The sequence below is a fragment of the Argentina anserina genome, chromosome 4 (genome assembly GCF_933775445.1).
Source record: "Argentina anserina chromosome 4, drPotAnse1.1, whole genome shotgun sequence".
Classification (NCBI taxonomy): domain Eukaryota; kingdom Viridiplantae; phylum Streptophyta; class Magnoliopsida; order Rosales; family Rosaceae; genus Argentina; species Argentina anserina.
In genome coordinates, this window is record NC_065875.1 from 7524551 (window position 1) to 7548914 (window position 24364).

Below are 24364 nucleotides of genomic sequence, written 5' to 3' on the forward strand. Positions count from 1 at the left end.
ATCTTAAAACTGTAATTTCTTAACTAATTGGGTAAATGTTAGTTTACCTTGGGTTGAAATTGTTATATTTTGAATTTTGTTATTAAAATGGACAATTAGAAAGTTAAATTAGTATGAAATTGTCATTTCTTAAAAAAAGAAACGTTTTCGTGGGCATGACCCGATCAGTCCTATTTATTTACAAGAACTAAGACATGGGTTACCCGAATTGGATTAAGACCGCTCATTCATAATTACCCTAAATAAGCAGGCTAGCGCATATGTAGCCCAAAAAAAAATAAGCCTGAAGTCCTGAAGACCTGAACTAGGGCAACGCCAAATTGCCAATTTTATCACTAAGCTGATCGTAACAGGTCTCTACCCATCATTGCAACCCTTCTCGATCTTTTTCTCTTTCCGGCCTTTGGTTGGAACTTACTTGAATAAATGCGATCTTGACAACTTCAAAAGTTAAAATGAATCAAATATGCTAGAATGATGCCTTCTCAAACACAAAGTCATTATTTGGTAACTGACTTTTGGTACAAATTACCAACAATTCAAACAAGAAAGGTCTGGCAACTTCGAGAACTTGAATTCTTTCAAAAAAAAAAAAACTTCGAGAACTTGAATGCAAGTCAAAATGGGTTCAGGGCAACTTGCCTTGTATGCATTTTCCCGTCGAGTGCGATTGATATCATATCACGCGGTTGTTTACTTCCGCTATCATGAAACCATCATGAGAAAGCAAGTCAAATAGTGACATTATTTGGTACCTGGCTGTGGCTAGCTAGCTCATTCTTGCGTACGTTTTGGCCACTATTGGTCTGCGCGTAGAATTATCTATCTAGCTCACCAAGGTCGGTGGCGGGTGGTTTGTAACTTTAACAAGTATTATGAGTTTTGGTTAAAGCTGGTGGAGGCCCATAGGTTAATTGGAACTCACCTAACCCGATTAAACACTTGCATTTCCATTCAAGAACGCATCCTGCAAGAATTGGGCTCCAAATTCCAATTCGCCTTCCTAAAATTTATGAGTTTGTTGCTAACCGTGCTGTGCACAGCTAACGCAAAATTTTCCATCCCTTTCCACAATCCCACAGTCAATTCATGGCCATTTACAGTAATCCCACAACAATTTCCAAAACAAGCATGGCGTCTTTCCAATCTTTTCTTTCAGTGTTGCGGCTTGCTCTGCCTCTTCTTCCTATGGTTGCTTCTGCGGGTAACTTCAACCAGGACTTTCGGATTACATGGGGAGATGGCCGAGCCAAGATACTCAACAATGGCCAACTTCTATCTCTCAGGCTCGACAAGGCCTCTGGCTCTGGTTTTGAATCCAAAAATGAATATCTCTTCGGCAAGATCGACATGCAGCTCAAGCTTGTTGCTGGAAACTCTGCTGGAACTGTCACTGCCTACTATGTATGGTTTTAATTTTGAATTTGAATTTGATCTTCATTTTGATCTGCTTATTTATATTCTGACCTTCTGACCTAGTTATCTGACATAGTTTGTAACTTTGTATTAATTTTTGCAGTTGCGTTCGGAAGGATCATTATGGGATGAGATAGACTTTGAGTTCTTGGGTAACCTGAGTGGTGACCCTTACATTCTTCACACCAATGTGTTCACCCAAGGCAAAGGAAACAGAGAGAAGCAGTTCTATCTCTGGTTCGATCCAACTGCTGATTTTCACACCTATTCTATTCTTTGGAATCCACAGCGCATTGTGTAAGTACCCCATAATAATCTATGTTCAAAATATGTGTGATATTCTCAAATAGGAGATATTGACCTTTGTTTTTACTCTGTTTCAGTTTCTCTGTGGATGGAACTCCCATTAGAGAGTTCAAGAACATGGAATCACGTGGCGTTCCATTCCCAAAGAACCAGCCGATGAAATAAACGTCAAGTCTATGGAATGCTGATGATTGGGCAACAAGAGGAGGGCTTGTGAAGACAGATTGGAGCAAAGCTCCGTTCACTGCTTCCTACAGGAACTTCAATGCCGACAAGGCTTGTATTTGGTCAAGGACTAAGAAAGCATCTTCATGCAGCTCGACATCGATGTCGTCAGGTTCTACAAAACCTGGTGATGAATGGCTCGCAGAAGAACTCGACACAACGAAGCAGGGCAGGCTGAGATGGGTGCAGAAGAACTACATGATTTATGATTACTGCTCTGACATTAAGAGATTTCCGCAGGGACTCCCTACTAAATGCAAGGCGTGAAATGATGACTCGAATTCATCGCTGAATTCTTTGATTCATTGTTTGGCTGTAAACTAATCCAGTTCTTTTGTATCTATACATTTTGTTTATCAGGTAATGACTTATTAGTCGCAAGATCTTATATATACTTGATGTAACCTCTTATCTTAAATCAATGAGAATAGTCACCCTGTACTCTTTAAAGTGTTCTTGCTCTCTGTTACTTTATGGCACATTTCAATTCAATAAATCTCAATTCCTTTCATGGCATCATAGCTTTGGTTTTGATGTTGTGCTACTAAATCCAATTCGACAAAGTGCTCGATTTGCCTAGAGTAGCACCCTCCATCTCCACGTACCCATCCTTCAAAAGTTGAAGCGAACAATTGTTGGAAAAGGCAGTGGAAAAGGACAACAGGCCCAACGATGTGGCCCAGTATCACCTCCCAACCCAAGCAAGGGGATCGCCGCAGGGTGACCCCCGGCAAACCGATTGCCGCCGGCATTTAATAACATCTCACGTACATAAGTGACATGACCATCTCGGATTCTTGGTAAAATTCATTAATTCTACTACCTGAAACCGACAACGATGTCAGTTAAACGGATCATATTGGTCTACGCTGTAATATTCCAGCCGGTTTCGGTGCCGGATATCTGGAGAACCAAGTGATAAGTTCGGTGGTCGGTTCTAGCCTAAACACCACTGCAGTCCTGCACACCGAGTCCACCCCTTCAGGGGACGCACAGGGTAGCCCGGTAGTGCCAACTGTTGATCAATTAATCAAAGTCCATATGTATCAATCCGTTATTCTCCTAACACACCGGCTAGGGTTTCCTTAGCAAACAAACACTCCCGCCTCCCCACACCTCAAATCAAATTGTTTAAATGTCCCTCTGGCGGTGTTTCTGATATTTCGATGTAAACAAACATGACGATTTTCTGATGTAACTGGCCAGACATCAACAAACTCTTTGATCCTGTATTTCAGAATAACATTTTGTCATGTATTGCCTGGTCTTGCTCATGTTGCCACTGCATCAATATTTTGACAACCCATTTCTTCGTCCTTTTCTTTTTCTGCCACCTGTACGTGTATATCTGTATATCGATGCCCACGTATATAATACCCATTGCTTCTACCTTCCCTTCACTTCCATGACAATACAGCTGCAATGGCCAACAGAAACTGCCTGGTGTTTTTGCTCACTCGTCATTGCTTCTTTGACGGTTTTTATCTCCTCTGCTAGTGATTTCAATCGCGATTTTGAGATGACATGGGGTGATGGCCGTGCTAAGATACTAAACAACAACGAGCTTCTTGTACTCTCCCTCCATAAAATCTCAGGCTCAGGATTCCAATCCAGGAATGAGTATCTTTTTGGTAAGATTGATATTCAACTCAAGCTTGTTCCTGGGAACTCTGCTGGAACTGTCACCGCCTATTATGTAAGTTTCAATTTAATTGTTCCAGTCCATAGTATGCTTTTCTCTTTTTTTTATCATAATCAACTGCCTAGCTAGTATCTTATGCACCATAACCCTAAACTAAATTATAAGTTGATAGTTTGACATCATAACATGCATGTTTGTTATCGGTCAAAGGAACTGTGATTACGCACACATGTACTAATATTCTAAAACGTATCATTTCCTTGTGTGTGTGAATATGTTGCAGTTGTCCTCAAAAGGGTCTACATGTGATGAGATAGATTTCGAGTTCTTGGGTAACTTGACTGGTGATCCGTACACTGTGCACGCCAATGTGTATAGCAAAGGCAAGGGCGAGAGGGAGCAACAGTTCCATCTCTGGTTTGACCCAACTAGCGACTTCCACACATATTCCATTGTCTGGAATCCTCAGAGCATTGTGTAAGTAGCCATCAAACTCACTTGATCAAATTATTTAAGAAAAATATGATCGACCTTGATAAGTTTAACACAAATTTCATCATTTTGATGTAAATAGTGAGACATAATCTGGTTTTGTTTTCTTTTGTTCAGTTGTTTCAAATCATCTAGTTACTTGTGCACAAAGTTAACATAACTGTTTATAGATCAGACCTTTGTTGGTAGTTTGTCAATAATCTCATATCATTTATATAGGAGAAAATTAGATATAAGCTCAATATTGAAGTCTCTCTTTAAAGCTAAACTCACACCTAATTATTTTTTCTTTTTAAATAATTTTATTTTTTCATTTTGATCATTTTAGTTTCCTTAAACTTAGTATATATTTAAAATATTGTACAACAAATATTCCATTGATTCCACTACTTTAAATTGTTGAAATATTTTATTTCAATTTTTTCTTGAGAAAAACTTCTTTATATAGCTGCTATTAAAGTTTCAAAATACAAACACTACTCCAACTTTTATAGATCATACAAGAGAATTTTAAACTTATTGTGTACTTGTATCATTCGTTCATTTCATTTTGAAAAATGAAACTGTGAATACATTATGTATGTGTATATGTTTTTTTAAATCTTTTCTTTTCGTATTATTGTACATGAACTTTGTATGATAAACTTTTGTTCTATCATGGAGAAAAGAAAAGTGAACCAAAGTAAATGAGAGTACAAGAATTTGGAATCAATTGGCGTTCCATTCCCAAGAGACCAGCCCATGAGATTACACTCTAGCCTATGGAGTGCAGATGACTGTGCTACAAGGGGTGGTCTAATTAAAACAGACTGGTCCAAAGCACATTTCGCTGATTTCTTATAGGAACTTCAAAATCCCTGTGTGTGGTCCTCCGGAGCATCTTCTTGCACTTCAAAATCCCGATCTAATCCAGCCACCAGCGGTGGATGGATATCACAAGAATTGGATGTAGCAAGTAAGCGAAAATTGAGATGGGTGCAAGAGAAGTTCATGATCTACATTTACTGCAAAGACACCAAGAGGTTTCCCCAAGGCTTTCCTCCAGAATGCAGAGTGTCCAAGTAAATCAGAATATAAACTGTTATATAGCTCTGTCTGCCGCTGTGATGTTTCATTACTGTTTATGTATTCTAGTCTGTATATAACTATATATTAATATGTTTCCATGCCAAAAACATAAGACTAGTTGCATCTCTACTGTCTAATGTTCTTGTGGGATTGTTATGGTAGCTATACTGTTGTGTTAGCAAGTTTCCAATGTAAACAAGTCCTCTTTTCTATTTTTAATTTTTAATTTTTCCCTCTTACTTTGCTATGATCATGTTGTTTGAACTTTGCAGTTGACCATCTATTGTATATGTAACTTATTTTTCATTTGTTCTCGCTGTACTTTCCCATTAACGCAAGTACAGTATGATGATTAAAAGAATTTATGTTGGATCACTCATGCATGAAAAGAAACTATTTTTAATAATCAAATGATCGATTACAGTAACAAATTAATGAATGAATGGGTGTATAACTGTATTATATGAATTGGCTAGTGTTCAATTTCTCTAGGAGGTGCTGCATTCCACAGGGAGGCCCTGAGGGAAACGCTTGACATCTGCACAGTAATTGTAGATCATGTAGTTTTTCTGCACCCATTTCATCCTTTCTTGACTTGTATTGTCCAACTCTTGTGAAAGCCAATCGCCATTGGTAGTACTAGTTGAGCTGCAAGAAGATGATCCGGAAGACCAAATGCAAGCTTCAGCGTTAAAATTCCTGTATGAGGCAGTGAATGGAGCAGCACTCCAATCTGTCTTCACAAGTCCACCTCTCGTTGCCCAATCATCAGCGTTCCAGAGGCTCGAGTGTATTCTCATGGCCTGGCTCTTCAGGAAGGGAACACCGTTCGATTCTTGATTCTTGAACTCTCTAATGGGAGTCCCATCAACTGAAAAACTGAAATACATAACAGAAATTAATTAGTCGATGAATAATAGAGAAAGATGTTACTTTAGTTAGTGTTACAAATTAAAACTCGGGTTAATAGCATGGGGTGCTTACACAATGCGCTGTGGATTCCAGAGAATGGAATAGGTGTGGAAATCAGCAGTTGGGTCAAACCAGAGGTAGAATTGCTGCTCTCTGTTTCCTTTGCCTTGGCTGAAGATATTAGTGTGAAGAATGTAGGGGTCGCCACTCAAGTTTCCCAAGAACTCAAAGTCTATCTCATCCCATGTAGACCCTTCTGATTTTAACTGCACAAGTTAATACAGGTAACGATATTAATAACTTAGTCCCAAAAAGGAACAGAGAAATGCTTGCAAGATAGTTTGAAGCAAAGTGAATTAATCCAAGACGAAGACATACATAGTAGGCTGTGACGGTGCCAGCAGAGTTTCCGGCAACAAGTTTGAGCTGCATGTCAATCTTGCCGAATAGATATTCGTTTGTGGATTCAAAACCAGAGCCAGAGGCTTTGTCGAGGGCGAGAGTAAGAAGCTGGCCGTCGTTGAGTATCTTGGCTCGACCGTCGCCCCATGTAATCTTGAAGTCCTGGTTGAAGTTACCCGCAGAGGCAGCCATGAAAGAGCTAATTGCAAGAAGAGGAATAATAAGCAACACTAATGAAGCCACTGAAGAAGCCATGGAGTATAGTGTTGGAATTCAATGAAGTAGCTGGTGAACTTATGGAATGAGGTGTAGTGATGAAGAGAAGAAAATGAGATGAGTATGAAGTAGAGGAAGAGCTTGGTAGGAATTTATATAGGAGGATATGCGGCATGCTATAGCTTAGCTGGGAAAGTAGGAAGAAGAGAGTGACAGGAAGTTTGGAAGGAAGCTTCCGTCAACTTTGCTGTGGACAGTTGGCTGCTTACATAAAAACTAGTAATTTGTTAGCTCACTTAGCTGTCCAGAATCGCACTACCAAACACATCCAAACCCCCCAAAATGATTATTAGCACTTTATCACCAAACGCGCTTTTGAGTTTTGAGGAAGATCAAAGTTTCAAAGTTTCGAAGTTTTATGTACATGTGCACCCCTCTAGGAACTTTTAAACTTGTTCATGTCTCATTCTACCCAATTTTTAAGGTATAGCAATCTGAGGGTTTTTAAATAACTTACGTATTAGAAAGAAATCAATATTTCTCTATCATCAATGTTTTATATGTTAATTACCGTGCAAGTTTCCTGAATATTTTTTCCTAAGATCTTTATAAATCTTCTTAAAATCTTAAAAATTACTGTGAATTCAGAGAATGTGATTCGCTCATTCTTAGTATTTCTTATTTTTGAGATAGTTATAGAGAATAAATTGCAGTAAATATTTTAATTTTCCCCTAAGATAGAGAAACTCAAAATATAGAAAAGCGGTTGAAGTTATTTTTTTTTTTTTTTGTGGAGGTTCATTGATGTTCTTGTCCATATTACCATATGTTCTTATAGAAATTTACTAGTTAAGAGAGCGTATACTCTTCCATTTTGGCAAATAACCAAATATTGAAAATAACCAAATGAAGACATGGAGGATATGCGAAAGGTAGCCTAGCGTACAAAATATTTTGTATTTTTTTTAAATAATTTTGTAATTATTTATAACACTTCAGGGTTTGACGATACAGTCAATATATATATATATATATATATATGAAATTTGTATATGAAATAACACATTGTCGATCTTAAGGTTTGTTCGGTATATATGTACCAAATTAGATGACCTAAAACTCAACTTAGGTTACTTGTGAGATTCAGTATAAAATATCTGTCTCTTATTGGATAAGTTCCTAATTAATTTCTTCATTTCCAGCATAAGAGAAAGAAACGCGTGACACTTTAGATCTTTTCTTTTTTAAATACATAATCTTTTTACTATGTGCCCCCATTGCTTTCTTTAATATGGGGTGTGCATGCAACATTATCCAAACTAAAGGCGCCCAACAACAACGTAGGCAGGAGCCAGAAGACGAAGCTGGCATATCATCATAATATATGCTAGCTGGACCTGGAACTAATAAGTTCTTTGATTCAACACGGTCATACGAAGCCTTTATTCTATTCAACCTCGACATCTCTGAAACTGATCCTTTCAATAAAGATGGCTCCATACGTTCGTGTCTGATAATTACTCTCTATCTTTACAGCTAGTTCCTGATTCTTAACTTTTCACTGTCAACAGCTGACTGAATCTTCCCGTGTTCTTCCTCTTAAGGTTTGCTCCCTATAAATATACCATGCATCCCAGCTTCTCTCATTCATAACCATTCTTCCATTTCCAGACCTACCTTGCTTATATAACCATGGCTTCTTCAAGTTCAATGGTTTTGTTTATACCATTTCTCCTCATTAGCTCTTTCATGGCTGCCTCTGCGGGTAACTTCAACCAGGACTTTAAGGTTACGTGGGGCGACGGTCGAGCCAAGATACTCAACGACGGCAAGCTTCTTACTCTCTCCCTCGACAAAGCCTCTGGCTCTGGTTTTGAATCCACAAACGAATATCTGTTTGGCAAGATTGACATGCAGCTCAAGCTTGTGGCAGGAAACTCTGCTGGAACTGTCACAGCCTACTATGTATGTCTTCATCGCAATATCATTTCTGTTAGCAAATCATTGCATATCTTGCATGTAATTAAATATGGTCATAGTGATTTATTGTGTTCGTTAAAACTTGTGCAGTTAAAATCAGAAGGGTCTACCTGGGATGAGATAGACTTTGAGTTCTTGGGGAACTTGAGCGGCAACCCCTACATTCTTCACACCAATGTGTTCAGCCAAGGCAAAGGAAACAGAGAGCAGCAGTTCTATCTCTGGTTCGACCCAACTGCTGATTTCCACACCTATTCCATTCTCTGGAATCCACAGCGCATTGTGTAAGTACCCGATCAATATCCAAATCTTGTTACAATTCTAAGGGCATGCATTCATTTCACTATTGTTACTACATTCCTGTAATATATTGACCAATTTAATTACGTGTTGCTCTGTTTCAGTTTCTCTGTTGATGGAACCCCAATTAGAGAGTTCAAGAACCAAGAATCAAATGGTGTGCCATTTCCAAAGAGCCAAGCAATGAAAATACACTCGAGCCTCTGGAATGCTGACGATTGGGCAACAATGGGTGGGCGAGTGAAGACGGATTGGAACGCAGCTCCTTTCACCGCGTCATACAGGAACTTCAATGCTGAAGCTTGCATATGGTCTTCGGGATCATCTTCTTGCAGTTCAACTAGTACTAATAATGCCAATTGGCTTTCACAAGAGTTGGACAATACAAGTCAAGAAAGGATGAAATGGGTGCAGAAGAACTACATGATCTACAACTACTGCGCAGATGTCAACAGATTCCCTCAGGGTCTCCCAGTTGAATGTAGCACTTCATAAAGAGACATACGAAGTATGAATCGATCAATTCTTTCGCTATACGCCACAGATATACAAATTTTTACTATTCGTTTTGTAGGAGATGCAATTCTTTTATAAATTGGCATATATAGTTCAATAATGATGCATGAATTAGCAGTAACATGTTGGACATTAAGCCTTTGTCTAGTGAATTGATGAATTTTTATTTTTTTTAGAATGGTAGTGAATTGAAATTAACATGCAAGTGTCATGCGAAATATTGGACACTGTATTGATTACTTCTAAAAAAAACATATAAAAAAACGAGAAACTAGGATATAATTGGGTCTAGGGGTCATCATGGCCCGGGAAGGGGCCGGCCCTAGCCCTAATTTTAGAGTTAGGGTAGGGTCGGGCCGGGCTAGACTTTGGTCAACATATTTTAGGACCGAGACTTCCATATGCAAACTCTAGCCCGTCTTAAAGGCTCATTCTGTTAGAGCTAAAATGGCGGGTCGGGCTTGTAACGCCATAAACTGCACCTCATCAACTTAAGCACGTCACAGTATCGCGAGTCGATAAAACTTAAACCGAAAACCTAATTTACATTTTAAAGAAACGCAAGGTATTTTGTGTAAAATAATTTCGAATAACACAATAGAAGCTTTAATAAATTTTGGAAGTGAAAATAATTAATCTTAATAATATATTTGTTCGTCCAGAACTTGGTTCATCGATATTTCAGAACAATGAACTAAAAGAACAGAATATCAACAAAACTAAACAAGAAACTAGCGTTAATTGAGTTCTGAAGACTACGAACAAGCAATATGAATTCCAATGAAAACAGAGAAACAGTTTTAACAGAACCTGAATAACACCACTCTGCTCCATCTTTCACTATCCCGTACTAGTGCACAGTACCTGCAGACACACTGATGTAGGGTGTCTCGATTAGCTTTGAGAACATTTATTTGGCATGCCAGTGTAAAAAAACAATTTAAAGTATGAATGACAACTTTTATAAAAATAGTGACTTGAGAATCGGTGCATAGATTCTCAATACAGCGCCAAAACCAAATAGTAACTGATGGCTGGTCCTATAGACCAACTACACGACCTTACCTTAGATAAACTGTACCAGGTAAGCGTAGCAAGAGTGTCAGTTATCACACCAGCTACACAACGTTTCGAGTGCGTCCTTAAGATTGGAACCCGCACGACTAGTGTAACTAAAACCCTCCGGAGGTTAAGAGATCAAACCCAAGGAAATCAGTGTCACCCTTCGCTCTCAAGCCATCACATCTCCCATGGTTAGGTTAATACATTTATATTTAAAACAACCAAACCACACATGCACCATTTTAAATATATAAATACGGAAAGCTCTAATCGAGATAAATAATGAATTCCTACCTCGATTTCAAAGCTTTCACTCGCTCTGCGAGTCACGAGCTTTTCATTTCTGTTCACTAGGTAACTGTAGTCCCTAGTCCAACATAATAGTCGTTAATGACTTGACCACAGTCATATATAATCACGACAACTAATAAATCATCTAATCTGAGAATTGGCTATCATTGACCAATACAAAGCGGAAACACGCTTTCAACGAATACAAATTGATAAAGCAATATCGATCAATAGTCATACTGATTCTTATCTTCAAAATTGGCCACATAGTGGCGATCATGACAAAGCCGGTGCATCAGCCGGAGCTGCAGTGACGGCGAAGGTACCGCGGTGTTTTGGGGTCGGGAATGAGCTCGGTCGTTCTCAATGGGCTTTTGGGAAAAATGCTGAAGACCTTATACTCACCCATATATATGTATTAAGCCCAATGAATAATCCAATGGCTGAGAATAATCGATTGAAATCCTACGATCCTAATTTCACTGTAATATTTGATTTCCAAGTAATTTCTTTATATTTCCTAACCATAGGAAATCATTTAAAATAACTCGGGAACTCATAAATTTCCAAATATTTCGAAGTACTCGTCATAACGTATACGACTCTTAATTCAACAGATTCACTCATCTGAAACTTCTAAACAAATGTTCTCAAGCTTTTACTTTAATAATTACCGAAATCATAAAATAATTATTGTACGATCTCCATTTAGCCCGTTAATATCTTCGGGGTTCACAGGGCTGACCCTCTAAATAGGGCTAAAAAAGGCCGAGAATGGCCAAACATGGTCTTTTTTATTTAACAAAAATAATATATTTCTTGAATTTCTTTCATCAAAATTTTGTTAATTGGTGCATACGTGTTACACAAGATTATGTTTAATTATACAAATATATTTTACATATATATGTAGATTAATTTCAACTTTGTACATTTATAAATATAAGTGTAAGTAGTTATATTTATATATCATCTATCTAAATCACTCAAAATCAATTATTGTTACTCACAATAAAGAGAAATTATAGAAATATACCTTACATAATCTATTACAAAATATAGTAAGTTATATTGTATAAGATATGAAAAAGTACTTTAAAAAATCAATTATTAAAAAGACCTAAATGGGCCGAATATGGCGGACTTTTAGGGCCGGACTTGGCCCTAAAGGGCTCAATAAAACTGGGCCGGAGGGTACAGCCGGGTTTCATTTTCTAAACTCTATCCCTACTCTATTTGAGGAAGGGTTGGGCCGGGCTTTGGCCCTATCAAATAGGGCGGGCTCGGGTCCAAGGGCCTAATAATGACCCCTAACTGGGTCTATGGATCAAAACTAAATGACAAAAATAATCTTTCATGTGAAATTGAAGTTGTAGTAGGCACATATATCATGTTCTCTTTTCTAAACTGAATTTTCACGATGCATCTAATCGTTTAACGTGATAACAATCTATAAATATGTATAATATGTGAATTCTTGTTGTAGCCTGTATGCACATACTTCATGTTTTCTTTTTAACATCGAATGAATTGCATAACATGGGAATTATGTATTCAAACAGTACGTTGTTGGAGGAAACTGAAAAAGGAAAATCAATACTACAAAACCAACCCTTAACGACCACCATATTCTTCCCTACAAACAACCTATTAGGTCACAAAATATAATTACGGCTAATCGCTTAGTGGTCACCTTAAAGTCAATACTAATCGTAGTAATTGTCGCCTTTCAAATCTGGTCACTAATATGGATAATGAGAATATAATCTAGTTATACACTACCAATAATTGATACCAATTGTTAGTTATGTTGAATGAAGACTGATGTACTTATCCAAAGATGGCTTCGATCAGCAGTTGCACTCGAATCAGTCAATGATTTTATGAGAGTTTATAAATAGTAGAATTTATGAACCGCTGTAAATTCCCTATATAAATTGTCATCTATCAATGAAAATAATAGATTACGTTAATCTTATTATCTTTTCCATGTAATTTAACTTTAAAACGTTCTATATATCAACTGAGATTATTTTCGTCTTCAGTTGCATACATATTACCGCAGAAGGAAACTTGAAGAATAAAATCAATTTCGACGAAATGTTTCTGCTAGATCAAACTCCATCTCTACATCTGATATTAACTTAGCTTTCTCCCAAGCTATGAGCGACCAACCTTTTTTAAAACGGAGCATTAGATTCCCCATTTTCAACCGACCACGGTCAGCAGGGCTTTCACCTTTTGGGAGATGATCCAAAGCTCCAATCTTACTCTTTAAATGTTGTTGCCTCTTCCTTTACTGCAAGGCTAAAAAATGGCCATTGACCATGTTCCCCTAGCAGGTAGAACAAAGCCTTTTCATATCAGTGATGCAGGAATCAGAAAGACAGGTACCTCGTAAGAGAGAACGTGACCAAATGTAGTCCGTGATTCTTCAGTGCCGATTGCCCGATTCCAAAGCTTGCGAGGCTCGATGGAGAGGCTTATCGTCATACTGCCTTGGGTCCCTATGACGGTGGCAGCTCTGCCAATTTGGTATGGTTACACATCAATGTTGGAGTTCCAAAGTTTGAGATTTGGAGGAGGTGGAAGTGAGTTTGCATAAGCAACCTGCGCATATGTGGTTTCCTGATGACGGAATTGAGAATTTAATTACCAAATTCTAATGGTGATGAAGGTTTAATTTAGAAACAAGCGCCTTCAATGGTGTAAGGCACGCGTTTTTAACATCAATCCTCCTCCTACGACAAACTGGTGGAGCATCTCGTGTACCATTACCTCCACTCCCTCCAACCTCATCGTCACCACAACTGCACTCCATCCCCTTCCAATATCAAGCCATTTCTGGCAAACCAATAAGATCAAACTTTATCAAATCTAATCTCAGATTCTCAGGTCCCTCCCAGTAGTCTCGTCCGGCAAATGAAAGACCGTAACTGCACAAGTTCACAACTCTTTGAATAGGCCACATTTCTAGGATCGAATACTGTAATTGCACAACTTTACAGTATCTTGATTTTGTCTCAACTCTCAACATAAACTTCTAAATCCTGTCTGCATATACTATATCCAAGAAATGGCATATGCACTACACATTATACAAAATATTGTTACCAGATCTAATTCTACCATTCCAAATTGGGTACCGTAAATTTATAATAAAGAGAACAAGCCAGGCCGGATCAGAAAAGAAAATAGAATAAAAATATACTTCATAAATACAGTCAATCCAAAACACAAAAAACTAAAACATTATAAAACACTGGCCAGCATTGTTGTGCATGGTTAAAACACATCAGGTCCTACCTAAAAGTATTGGAAGTGACCCTAATATGTCAACTGAGGGAGGCAATAAGACATTCACAAATGGATTGAAGAGTGATGAAAACACAAAACCTTCAGAGTAAGAAAAATAAAAAGTACTTACTGTACAGGCAGCTGTACAAGAAGATATCCCATGCTATCAATCATATCTAGTGCAAATATCAGTCATTTGCCAGACTAAAATATTCAGTTTTCAATCAGTGCCAATGCCTCGAACTTGTGGCTGGAACCAAGAGTTAAGAGTTAACTTGCAGATTAACTTTCATGGAATCATAGCAAGAAGAACCATATGCATCTTTGGAGTGGATTCTATTCATCATCTAACTCCACAAGTTGTGCCCGTCGCCTTTCAGCTGCTTTCTTTCTGACAAAGAAGCCCCATCTCATAGCCGCCTTAATTTTCAGCCATCCCACAACAGCTTTGCCAGGACGTGTGCGATCTTCATCAAAGTTAGGCATTGGAGACGACATATATGGGAATGCATAACCATCATCAGGCATATCAATTGAGCCATGACCTCCCATACTAAAGATTCTGAGTAAGTGCTGCATATCCTCATTTTCAAGCATCTCATGACTTCTAATGCGAATATCTTCCTCTGTAAGGAAGTCATCACCTCCCTTTTCTCGGCTTGTTCCCCATTCATCTAAAGGATTCAGACTAGACGGCTGACCAGAAGAATTTATAGTTTGAAATCCTGCAGTTGATGATTGTGGAAGACCAAGGGCCAGCCCAACAACATTGGCATCATTTTCTATGCTTTGAGGCTGATGGGAGCTGTTGATCAACTGGCCATCTAGTGAAAATGAGGTGCCTTCAAACTGGGAATGGGAATTTGAATTCACAATTTGTTGCTGGGTCATAAATCTTGTTGACAGATTATCATTATACCCTAAAGAGGACAAAAGGAAACAAAAATAAATCACATGATTTCTATTTTGAGCATCAGTGGACAAATAATACTTTAACTCGATGAAACAGAGCATCTATACAAGTGTGTGTGTGTGTGTGTGTGTGTGTGTGTGTGTGTGTGTGTGTGGGTGAGAGAGAGAGAGAGAGAGATCTCAAAATTTAAAATAGAGCAGGAGTGAAACCCATTCATCCCAAGAGGTGTTATGGTTTTTTATTAACATAAAAAACATGGTCAACCTTCTTTTTTCTTTTTTTTCAAGGAAACATGGTCAACCTTCTTGATCACAACATCGAAGCAATTAAATGACCAATAAAATTTATTCAACTCATTAGCACACAATCGAGATTACTTGGCTACAGAGACTGCCAATTCTAAAAACATGTGGTATTGGATCATCATCATGACATACTTGCACATAAGAAAAACAGATCTAGAAATTAGATCATAGGTTTTATGCAAGTTACAACTGAGGAAATCACTCTAAAGCCTCCATTTTATATAGTTTTTCATACGCAACTGTACATCTTGTTTGGTCTTAAACAGAAAGACCAATACAAAACCTACAATCCCCAACTTCCATCATAGCAAATGCACTGAAAATTTCCCCATAACTACTACCCAGATGCGCTAACTATTTGGAATTTGTAGCCTTCAAATATCAACAATACAAAGCCACATCTCAAATCCATAAAACGGCAATGCAGTCCATCAGAATTGCATCTTGGTCTACCATTCTTTGAATTTATAATGACCAGGGCCAACCTCAGGGTGCACTATAGGATTTTACCTGTCTATAAAGTATAAATGATAGTTTGAGAGATGTAGATGCATAGATCTTGAAAGTTATATAGGTTCGGGAGTTTCCAGAATTTCTTCTGAATATGGCTACTTTGATGAAAACTTTAATGTTGAGGTCATGATGATAGAGATCCCACCCACTTACAAAACCCAAGGGAGAGTTCATGGCTTTAAGTCCATAGATGGAAACTCAAAATAATTAAAAAAAATAAAAATCTAACAAAGAGGAAATGAATAAAAAGATCTTAAATCAGGCAACAACGCTTACCTCCAATTGGTAGGGTAGAATTTGAAAGAAGAGTCTGTTCTGGAGGAATTGAATTTGTCAGGCGAGGAACTTGCGGCTGCTGGACTGAAGAATTGGGGTAACTGCTTGAGCCCATTTGAAATTCATTTCGGGCTGCAGTTGACCTCCTATTTTGATTGTTGCTCATAAGTGACTTACCATCATACTCGATAACCTGATCCCAATTTTCATATGCTTTCTTCACAAGTGTATCTACATAGAGCTACAATAATATGACCATTGTCAATGTCATGCACTTAAAATTTAAGTTCAAATGAATTTACTAAAACAAAATTGAATACAGTATCTGAACTCTAGATGTAGGAATGACACCATACTCGCCACGCATCAATACCATATACAGATTCTATAAAATTATTTCAATAGCCTTACAACAGTAGGGTTGGTATCAAACTAATAACCTCTTAATTCAATTTTTGTACGGCCAAGGTAACCAAAACAATTTTACTTCCATGTATATACTGCAAAGGAAGAAGAAAACCAAACTTTTTAACAAACACATTACTTAGAGAAAAATCGGAAAAGGGAACCAACACGGCAAAGATCAGAGTGACAATTTGCTTCGAATAGAAGCTGCCCTAAGAATAAAAATGTAGAACACTTCAAAGTGCAGATATCCTACCATAGATATTAAAAAGAAACATCATATTCCTAGATTCTACTCTTCTGTAAAACTATCACATATCTCAAAATTTTCTTGTAGGATAGGTAAACTATTTGATTCTCTAAATCATTCTGAACCACACAGAGGTTGACCACTCAAAAGTATGATATGGAGGTTTTAAATAAGAAAACTGGAAAAAAAAGCGGGGGTTATGCATTTACCTTCTGGCTGTCAGATAGAGTATCTGCAGAGTGATACTGTTCCCCAGCAATCAAGCCACTCAGCTCATAGATATTATTAAAAACAACACCCACATTTCTTGTATCCTCAGGGTAATAAACATAAAGCTTTCCGCTAAGGGCACAAGTCTTTGCATGCTCTAAGAGAGCTTCCCACATCTTATTTGACATACCACTTCCAAGGATCTACAACAGCAAGACAGGAAACTTAAAACATATGTACACATAAAACGGTACAATCTTATACCATGTGTATGTGTGATTATATATCAAACCGCTTACACTTCGTAACTTTTGCGGATCTTTCACCACAAGCTGAAGAAACTGTTCAACTGAGTGTATCCCTGCACTATTTAGCCTCTTATGGAATGCCCCATCCTTTCCGATCTTCTCCAGCCTCCATACTTCATCATTTAGTGCCGGTGGGTAATGTTTCTTGTACACTGTCACGAAAGAAAACAAAGAAAGTAAGGTAAATATAATATAGTTGTATAAGATAGGTTAGGCCAGCATAAACTTACATTCCCCTCTGTGATCCTTAACAGTAAAAGCTTCAGTTTTGGCTTCACGGATGTGCATGCCCTCACAAAATCCTGAAGCAACTTTCAATCCAAGTCTGAACTTCCTGCTCCGTATCCAACTTGAGTTATCAGTGAAAGTCAGATCCCCAATAGTCCCTACCCCTTCCTTCAGTATCACTTGCAGGTCCCCAGTCAAAAGAGGTCTCTTTCCTTCACGCTCTTTGACCACATGGCTTTCAAATTCTTCTTGGGTCCAGCCTTCATCATCTTCATTGTTAAAATCACCCTCAAGCACAACAATATCTAGTTTTATAGAGGATTCAGGTCCAGATGTCACAACGCAACGAGTGTTTGTATCAACTAAAACAACATGAATCGCAGCTCCCTGCTCGCCTTCAACTTTCCCTCCTGTGAAGATGGGGAGAGCCAGATTGGACCTAAACTGTAGTTGCAAGTTTCGCTCATTTGAACCTTCAATCCGTTTGGGAGAAGACCTAAAATCTCACAGGTGTCAAAACAAATTTGAAAATACAGAATGTGAAATTCACCAACTCTAGGGCTGGCATATAAATGTTTTTTTTTCTATTTGTTAATCCTTTCTTTACTTCATGGTGATGATGATTTCCATATCAAGCAGCCCCTCTTACCTCAATTAAATAGGTCTTACATTCAGAAGCATAAAGCATTTCTTTCAGATAATACAAATGAATAAGAGAGCTAGCAGATTTTATTTATAAAAGTAAAACCACATTATCATCTTCAAAAAAAAACCTCATTATCCAAATCTGCAAGGAGATCAAATAATATTTTGAACTTTAAAAACGTCAAGAGACATCAGCATCTATGCTGGTCTAAAATAACATATGAAGCAACATGAAAATCTGTAGGAAATGATATGCTCCTTCTTCAAACTAATCACATGATTTTAAGATTTTGGTCAAGAACCCATCTGCTCAATGAAGCCAAACTAAAACAAAGCTAATATCTGGTAACCCATCAACTCTTTAGCTCAAGAACACATTGGATGTCTAGGTTCTTGAGAATACAAATGTTATCATTGAATCCCCACCCACTATTTGAAATAAGAATGAGGCTAGGCATACAATTATGATAAATCATTGATCAATTATTAATGACAGGTCCTGTTTCCTCATATAATCTTGTACACAACAAAAGAAAAGTGATAGCTTTCTAAATTTCTAAGATAAACTAAGAATTGATGATAGTTGATTGAACTGAAATACCTTAGACCTAACTAATGAGTTATGATATTTAAACAGGATAACAGGTTAAGTAGTCGTGTCATCAGACATTGGAAAGAACTGCATTTTATCTCTATGAGACAATTTAGTCAAGGAGAAAAAACCACAGATATATTCAAACCTTTATCATGTCAACAAGGCAAAAATATATATTTTAGTACACAACAGCAAAAACATAAAAGAGGAATAAATTAGCAGATTTTTGTATGATAGACTACTTTATGTCTTTGATAATGTATCACATTGCCAGCTTAAAATGGCTCTTCCTTTCATCATCTAGTACTTGAAAAGAATTAGTTCGGATTAACACACAGACTCACACTCGCAGACAGGGTGACACACTTTACATATGGAAAGAAATAAATTGTGTCAAGCATAAATAAACTCTCAAACATATTCTTTTACCTTCCATTAAGTCTTGGAGGGCCCAACTTTGCCAATGCACGTTCCACTTCTTCACTAACCTGTTAAGCAATATATTAGTAAGGTTACAGAGAATTAAGAATAAGGACTAGAGATCATATAGCATCACTATAAAATTCAGAAATTATAGTTTCTTTTACCAACTTCATGTATATTACATTACATAGTCTTAAATTGACCGTTCATAAAAAAGCTTCGAAACTCAAACCCCTAATTACTCAAGAAAATCCAATATGCATCTGCTTTGCACATGACACATTGAAAACTGAATGTATTCCCTTCTGTTTAAGTTATGTTAATAACACATAATTTGGTAAGTTGAGTTTAAATAGATTTCTCTGTTGGATAAACTGTTTATGAATAAAACAAAATTTCTGATGTATGACCTTGCCTTTAAATGATGCCTATGTAAGTGCCACCTCATTTTAAATTTCTAGCCCCAAAACTACATAAAAATTATCTTCCCATTGCTAAAATATGAACAATATAACTTGTCATCTTAGTGAACACTATGAATGAATGCAACATTGAATGTGGCATCTAAGACCATAGCTTCAAAGCAGGGTGTCTCATAAGGAATTTCAACCGAGGTTCTTGAAATATGATATAGACAACACTTAAAACTAGTAGTTTCGCGCGATATAATTCCTCTCTAATCAATCAACCAAAGTTCCATCGAGTATTTGGTGTTTAGGAGCTACCCGAAAACATTGAGTTTGACATTTAGCAAAACTCATCATTAGTATATGAGGCTTCATGTGCGATGTTTGGGTGATTTAGATGGGAAGAAGATAAATTAACACTAATTATTAGATATGAGTGCCTTAATTTTAAACCGTTCACTAGAAAAAAAATGAGATAGGCTGCAAGCTTATATCAGTGGTGTTGAGCAAATAGTTTGCGATGTTAAAAAAGCGAACATATGAACACAGCGACCCTATAGGGATTAGGGAATCTCTCCATAGCCAACTTACAACTCTTCGAAGAATAGGCTCCAGTGACGAGCATAGCTTCTGCAGACTGTCAACTTTGAGAGCTTCCACAATTACACTGCAAACACAAAATGTCCAACAGCATGTAAGAACGCAGTACTTAGAATTTGAAAATTCAGAAAAAAACCAGTTGACTAATGCTAATAAATATTTTAGGATACACCACACAAATCCAATATGGCATCTACATAAAATCCCCATCATGAGAAAATCCAGATATGATTTCCAATCTTACATTATGCACCATCAAATCCCCTTAATACCTAAACTTACTATACGATGATAATGATGATGACTAATCTGCGCTACATTATGTCTCATTTCCTTCCCTTGGACCTCTTAACATAACACTAAGAAATGTAATCAGACGTAAATTATACAATTCAAACCTACAAAGGAACGTTAGATTAATTTCGCATTTTGTATGTGTACTCCCAAACAGATGATTATACTTTCAATACAACATTTAGGTCATCAAGTGCTGTAGCAAATGTTACTCGTATCTACTCCAAATGGACCAAATGAACTCCTAACTGATTTGGTGCTCTAAACTCGCAGCTAAAATGTAGCTAAACCAACACATGTATAGAAGCATTAGTCAAACTGAGAACTAAGTTCCCCAAACAAAAAACCAATCCCAGCTCAAACCAATTCGGCTTGCTTTCATCAATTTTCTCAAAATTAAGCAGCTAATTCATCACAACTCGCAACCGAAAACCAGCAGATTCAGCTAAAAAAAGCACCAAATCAATTAGTTACCTAGCGAGAGCTGGCCGCTTTCGCTCCGGCGGCTCCTCCTCTCCTCCTTCCATTTTCCTCTTCTCTCTCATGGAGTTGTTCCTCTCCATGAGCCTAGTCTGTCTCTGCATTCTTCACCTCCTTCCAGTAAACCCGAGATTCCCAGATCTGCACCTCCACCACAAAAACCAAATCGAAACCATAAACGAAAAGCGCATACCAACAAAACTCAGCTCCAAACAAAATCAAATTACCTTTGGCTCGTACAGAAATAGAAATCAACCAGAGAGAAGCAGAGACCGCCGGCGACCGTGGTTTAAATAAGTGCGGCGGTTTTGAGTAAAAAAAATCAGAGGAAAAGGCGCGGGTGAGAGTGAGAGAGAAACATCCGTGTGGGGGAATCTGGAGAAGAATTAGGGCAGGCTGAAAAATCTGAGCGTGATATGATAATAATGGAAGGTAGGGGAGAGAGAAACAAGAGAGAGTCTCTATCAAGTCTAAACTGGCGACTGCTTCAGCTGCTCCAGAGTCAATGATCCTGTGCGACTCGGACCACCGGCACTTTTTTAGATGGATAGGAATAAATAATATTTTGGACACAAGTAACGTGGCCTGTTCGGATTTGAGCTGGGAGTTTGATGACGTGGTGTGAAATCGCGGCCGTACGTTGGAACGGGTTTGTAATCACCGTACGAGAAAAGAGAATAGAAAACTTTGGATGGCGTCAGCGATAGAGCAGGTGTATGCGTCATTTCTTTATTTGTATTCATTTTCAGACAATTTTTATATTTTGTCAATTGATCTTTATAAATTTTGTTGTTAATTATAGCATATATGGTAATTTATTTTTGAATAAAAGGCGGCAGCAGCAATTAGCATTAATAAACAATGCGATTAAATCATAATGTAGAAAAACTCATAGCAAAAGAGATTTGTACAATTTTAAAGACACCTGCATCTAACCATAGGGTAATTATTATTGTAGTGCTAAGTGAAATGTATTTAATTTATATATAATGAAAAAAAAGTTCAAACTCAAAAATGAGTTTTATTCATGTTTGTCCGGTCAATATAATTTGTTGGAAATTTAAAGTCTAAAAATCCAATCAATTAATTAGAGGAAAAATGAAAATTAGGCGGAGAAAGAGAGGGTGACGCAGATGCATTATTGGAAAAGTGACGCAGCACATTGGCTTTGTTCAATTTGGACGATACAATTCATAAAAAATAGTGTGAGGATATCCAAAAGTTCACTTGGTCTATTGGTTGTGGTTGATAATTGTTTTCTATTATCTATAGTACGTTTTCCTTATTGGTTGTGGTCCATCACATGTGTGCACCAATCATATCCAAAATTGAAAGCAATTTAATAAAGGAGATAAAATATAAATACAAATAACATTGAATTTTAATGTAATGCCACTGTTCTTACGCAAAGGTGATCTTTTATGTCCGACAGACTCTTTGTATTTATTTTTGGCAAATGAATGGATGAGAGGTAATTAGAGACAAAGGTGCTTTCTTAGCCACTTGGGAAGTTGGAAAATAGTAATGACTAAATGACATACAATCTTGTCTCACTACAACGATTGGTAGATGCGCATGTCACAGTCGGCAAAAAATGCATTACATAGAGCATTTATAATTGATCAATTAACTCAACTGGCTCTCAATAGCTGAAATACTCAACATAGCTATTGTCGTTGCCTATTGGGGAAATTTAACCATCCTACAAGAATCAATAACCGTCAATATGTAGGACTGCTACTGCTATCTGAAACTGACGAACTGATGGGCACTGCAAAACGCAATTTCAGCAGCCAGAGTTTAAATTTAAGTTAATTTTCTGCGTGGTCTCTTGGCTTGGTGGAAGCACAAGCAGGGTAGCATTTTACTTCCGGCCTAAAGAACATCTGCAACAGACTAAGGAGAGGTAGGAGGTGCAAGAAGCGGGGTCTCGCCCGTCTTGACTCCAAGAACGAGAATCCTTCAAAGACCAAACAATTGCTCGAGCACATAAATAAACTTTTGTTCATCTCTCCTAGCACTAAAAGTAAGGAGATTGTGTAGTTTATTTCTATAAGTGAGCAACATGAATTGATGTAATGAAGGATTGAAGGGTGATATTTTTATATTCCCTCTATTTTTATATGCATGGCAGTTAAAAATATAAACGAAAAGAAATTATCATTAAAACTTGTAACGTTATGAGTTTACTGACACGTGTAAATGTGTAAAAGTGTGTTAGTTTGTTAATAAATTTAAAAAAAAATTCACCACATGAGAGAATAAGAAATTAAAACATATGGACGACAGTAAATACAATAGTCCTCAAGTTAACTTTTTCTAATTTTCCCAAATTTTAAGGGGCGAAAAAGAGGCATTTCACTGATTTCAGGCATAAAGTCATTGGTGTACATTTAAAGCAAGCCAACTCACGATGATAGAATTCAAAAAATATGATATGGCTAAGCTGCATCTAGATACTTGAATAATCTACAACCAAGATTTTATTTGAGTTGAGATTGGCTAAATTCTTCAAGTCTTTTGCAAACTTTTTTGAGTGCCTGGTTGCAGATCTTAGGAGATGTGCAAGGTCCGCACATGAGATATATGACATTTCCCAGAAGCCTCATGTAAACACCGTCCTCTCGGAGCTGCTTCGAAAGAGGGGTTGCATACAGTCAACCATACCTATTCAAAATCCAAAGTGCAACATTTCAATAGAGGTCAAAAACATTGCCCTTCAAACAACAGTTGCGTCATTTTGGCCAAACATTACTTATGACTTCATTATAACAATGCACTGATAAACATGAAGTCTACTCAACTTTGTGCGCGCCGGACAACAACATGAATTCAGTAACCATTCACAACATGGTTAAACTGCAACCTTTTATGCAGAGCATGGAACAACTAACATTTTTACCAAATTGCAGCGTTTCAGTACCACTAACATAATCAATTACAATCCACATATGTTCAAAGCTATTAACTGATATATGCAAGTATCTAAGTGTTGGTACCAAAAAAATCACGAATATGCTTTATGCGTATTCCAAGCATTATAAGAATACGTACATGAAAAACTACACTTGGGAAGACAAATTACTACAAATTCTCTCAAACCGTCATGCCACTCACGTGGACCTAAGCCACACTCACGCTTTGGGGCTTACAAGTTTGGGTGTGGCGTGGAAGGTAATGGAAGTACAAGAAGCCAATTCTAGATTTCCTAGTATTGGTGATTTTGGACATAGTGTTGGAAAAATGGTTAATAAATTATTTAAAACTAAATTTTAATTGATTAATTAAATTAAGTTAAACTTATAATTAATCAAAGATGAACATAGATTTGAGTTCTCCATAATGAGGGCTCTAAAATCATATGTTTGTTTGTGTAATTTGGTTTGT

The 24364-nt window shown here is 37.3% G+C and overlaps 4 protein-coding genes and 1 pseudogene across 4 annotated transcripts; 3 read left to right on the top strand and 2 right to left on the bottom strand.

Annotated features, from left to right (window-relative positions):
- Positions 1-1037: 1037 nt before the first annotated feature.
- On the top strand, positions 1038-2391 carry LOC126792818 (probable xyloglucan endotransglucosylase/hydrolase protein 23; annotated as a pseudogene).
- Positions 2392-3369: 978 nt separating this feature from the next.
- Positions 3370-4070, top strand: LOC126792113 (probable xyloglucan endotransglucosylase/hydrolase protein 25). Its single transcript, XM_050518601.1, is given in 3 exon segments — positions 3370-3401; positions 3403-3643; positions 3873-4070. Coding segments are annotated over 3 exon segments (471 nt in total).
- A 1458-nt stretch (positions 4071-5528) lies between these two features.
- On the bottom strand, positions 5529-6786 carry LOC126792820 (probable xyloglucan endotransglucosylase/hydrolase protein 23). Its single transcript, XM_050519296.1, has 3 exons — positions 6440-6786; positions 6134-6327; positions 5529-6028 (listed from the first exon to the last, which is right to left on the bottom strand). The coding sequence occupies exons 1-3, from the start codon at positions 6716-6718 to the stop codon at positions 5638-5640; spliced, it is 864 nt and encodes a 287-aa protein (XP_050375253.1). The 5' UTR covers positions 6719-6786; the 3' UTR covers positions 5529-5637.
- A 1557-nt stretch (positions 6787-8343) lies between these two features.
- On the top strand, positions 8344-9616 carry LOC126792821 (probable xyloglucan endotransglucosylase/hydrolase protein 23). Its single transcript, XM_050519297.1, has 3 exons — positions 8344-8644; positions 8750-8943; positions 9064-9616. Exons 1-3 carry the CDS (start codon positions 8372-8374, stop codon positions 9452-9454), a joined length of 858 nt encoding a protein of 285 aa, XP_050375254.1. The 5' UTR covers positions 8344-8371; the 3' UTR covers positions 9455-9616.
- Positions 9617-14010: 4394 nt separating this feature from the next.
- On the bottom strand, positions 14011-21464 carry LOC126792808 (calmodulin-binding protein 60 B-like). Its single transcript, XM_050519289.1, has 9 exons — positions 21205-21464; positions 20972-21118; positions 20195-20270; positions 19203-19261; positions 17536-18029; positions 17297-17457; positions 16997-17200; positions 16133-16373; positions 14011-15045 (listed from the first exon to the last, which is right to left on the bottom strand). The coding sequence occupies exons 2-9, from the start codon at positions 21079-21081 to the stop codon at positions 14462-14464; spliced, it is 1929 nt and encodes a 642-aa protein (XP_050375246.1). The 5' UTR covers positions 21082-21118; positions 21205-21464; the 3' UTR covers positions 14011-14461.
- Between the last annotated feature and the right edge of the window lie 2900 nt (positions 21465-24364).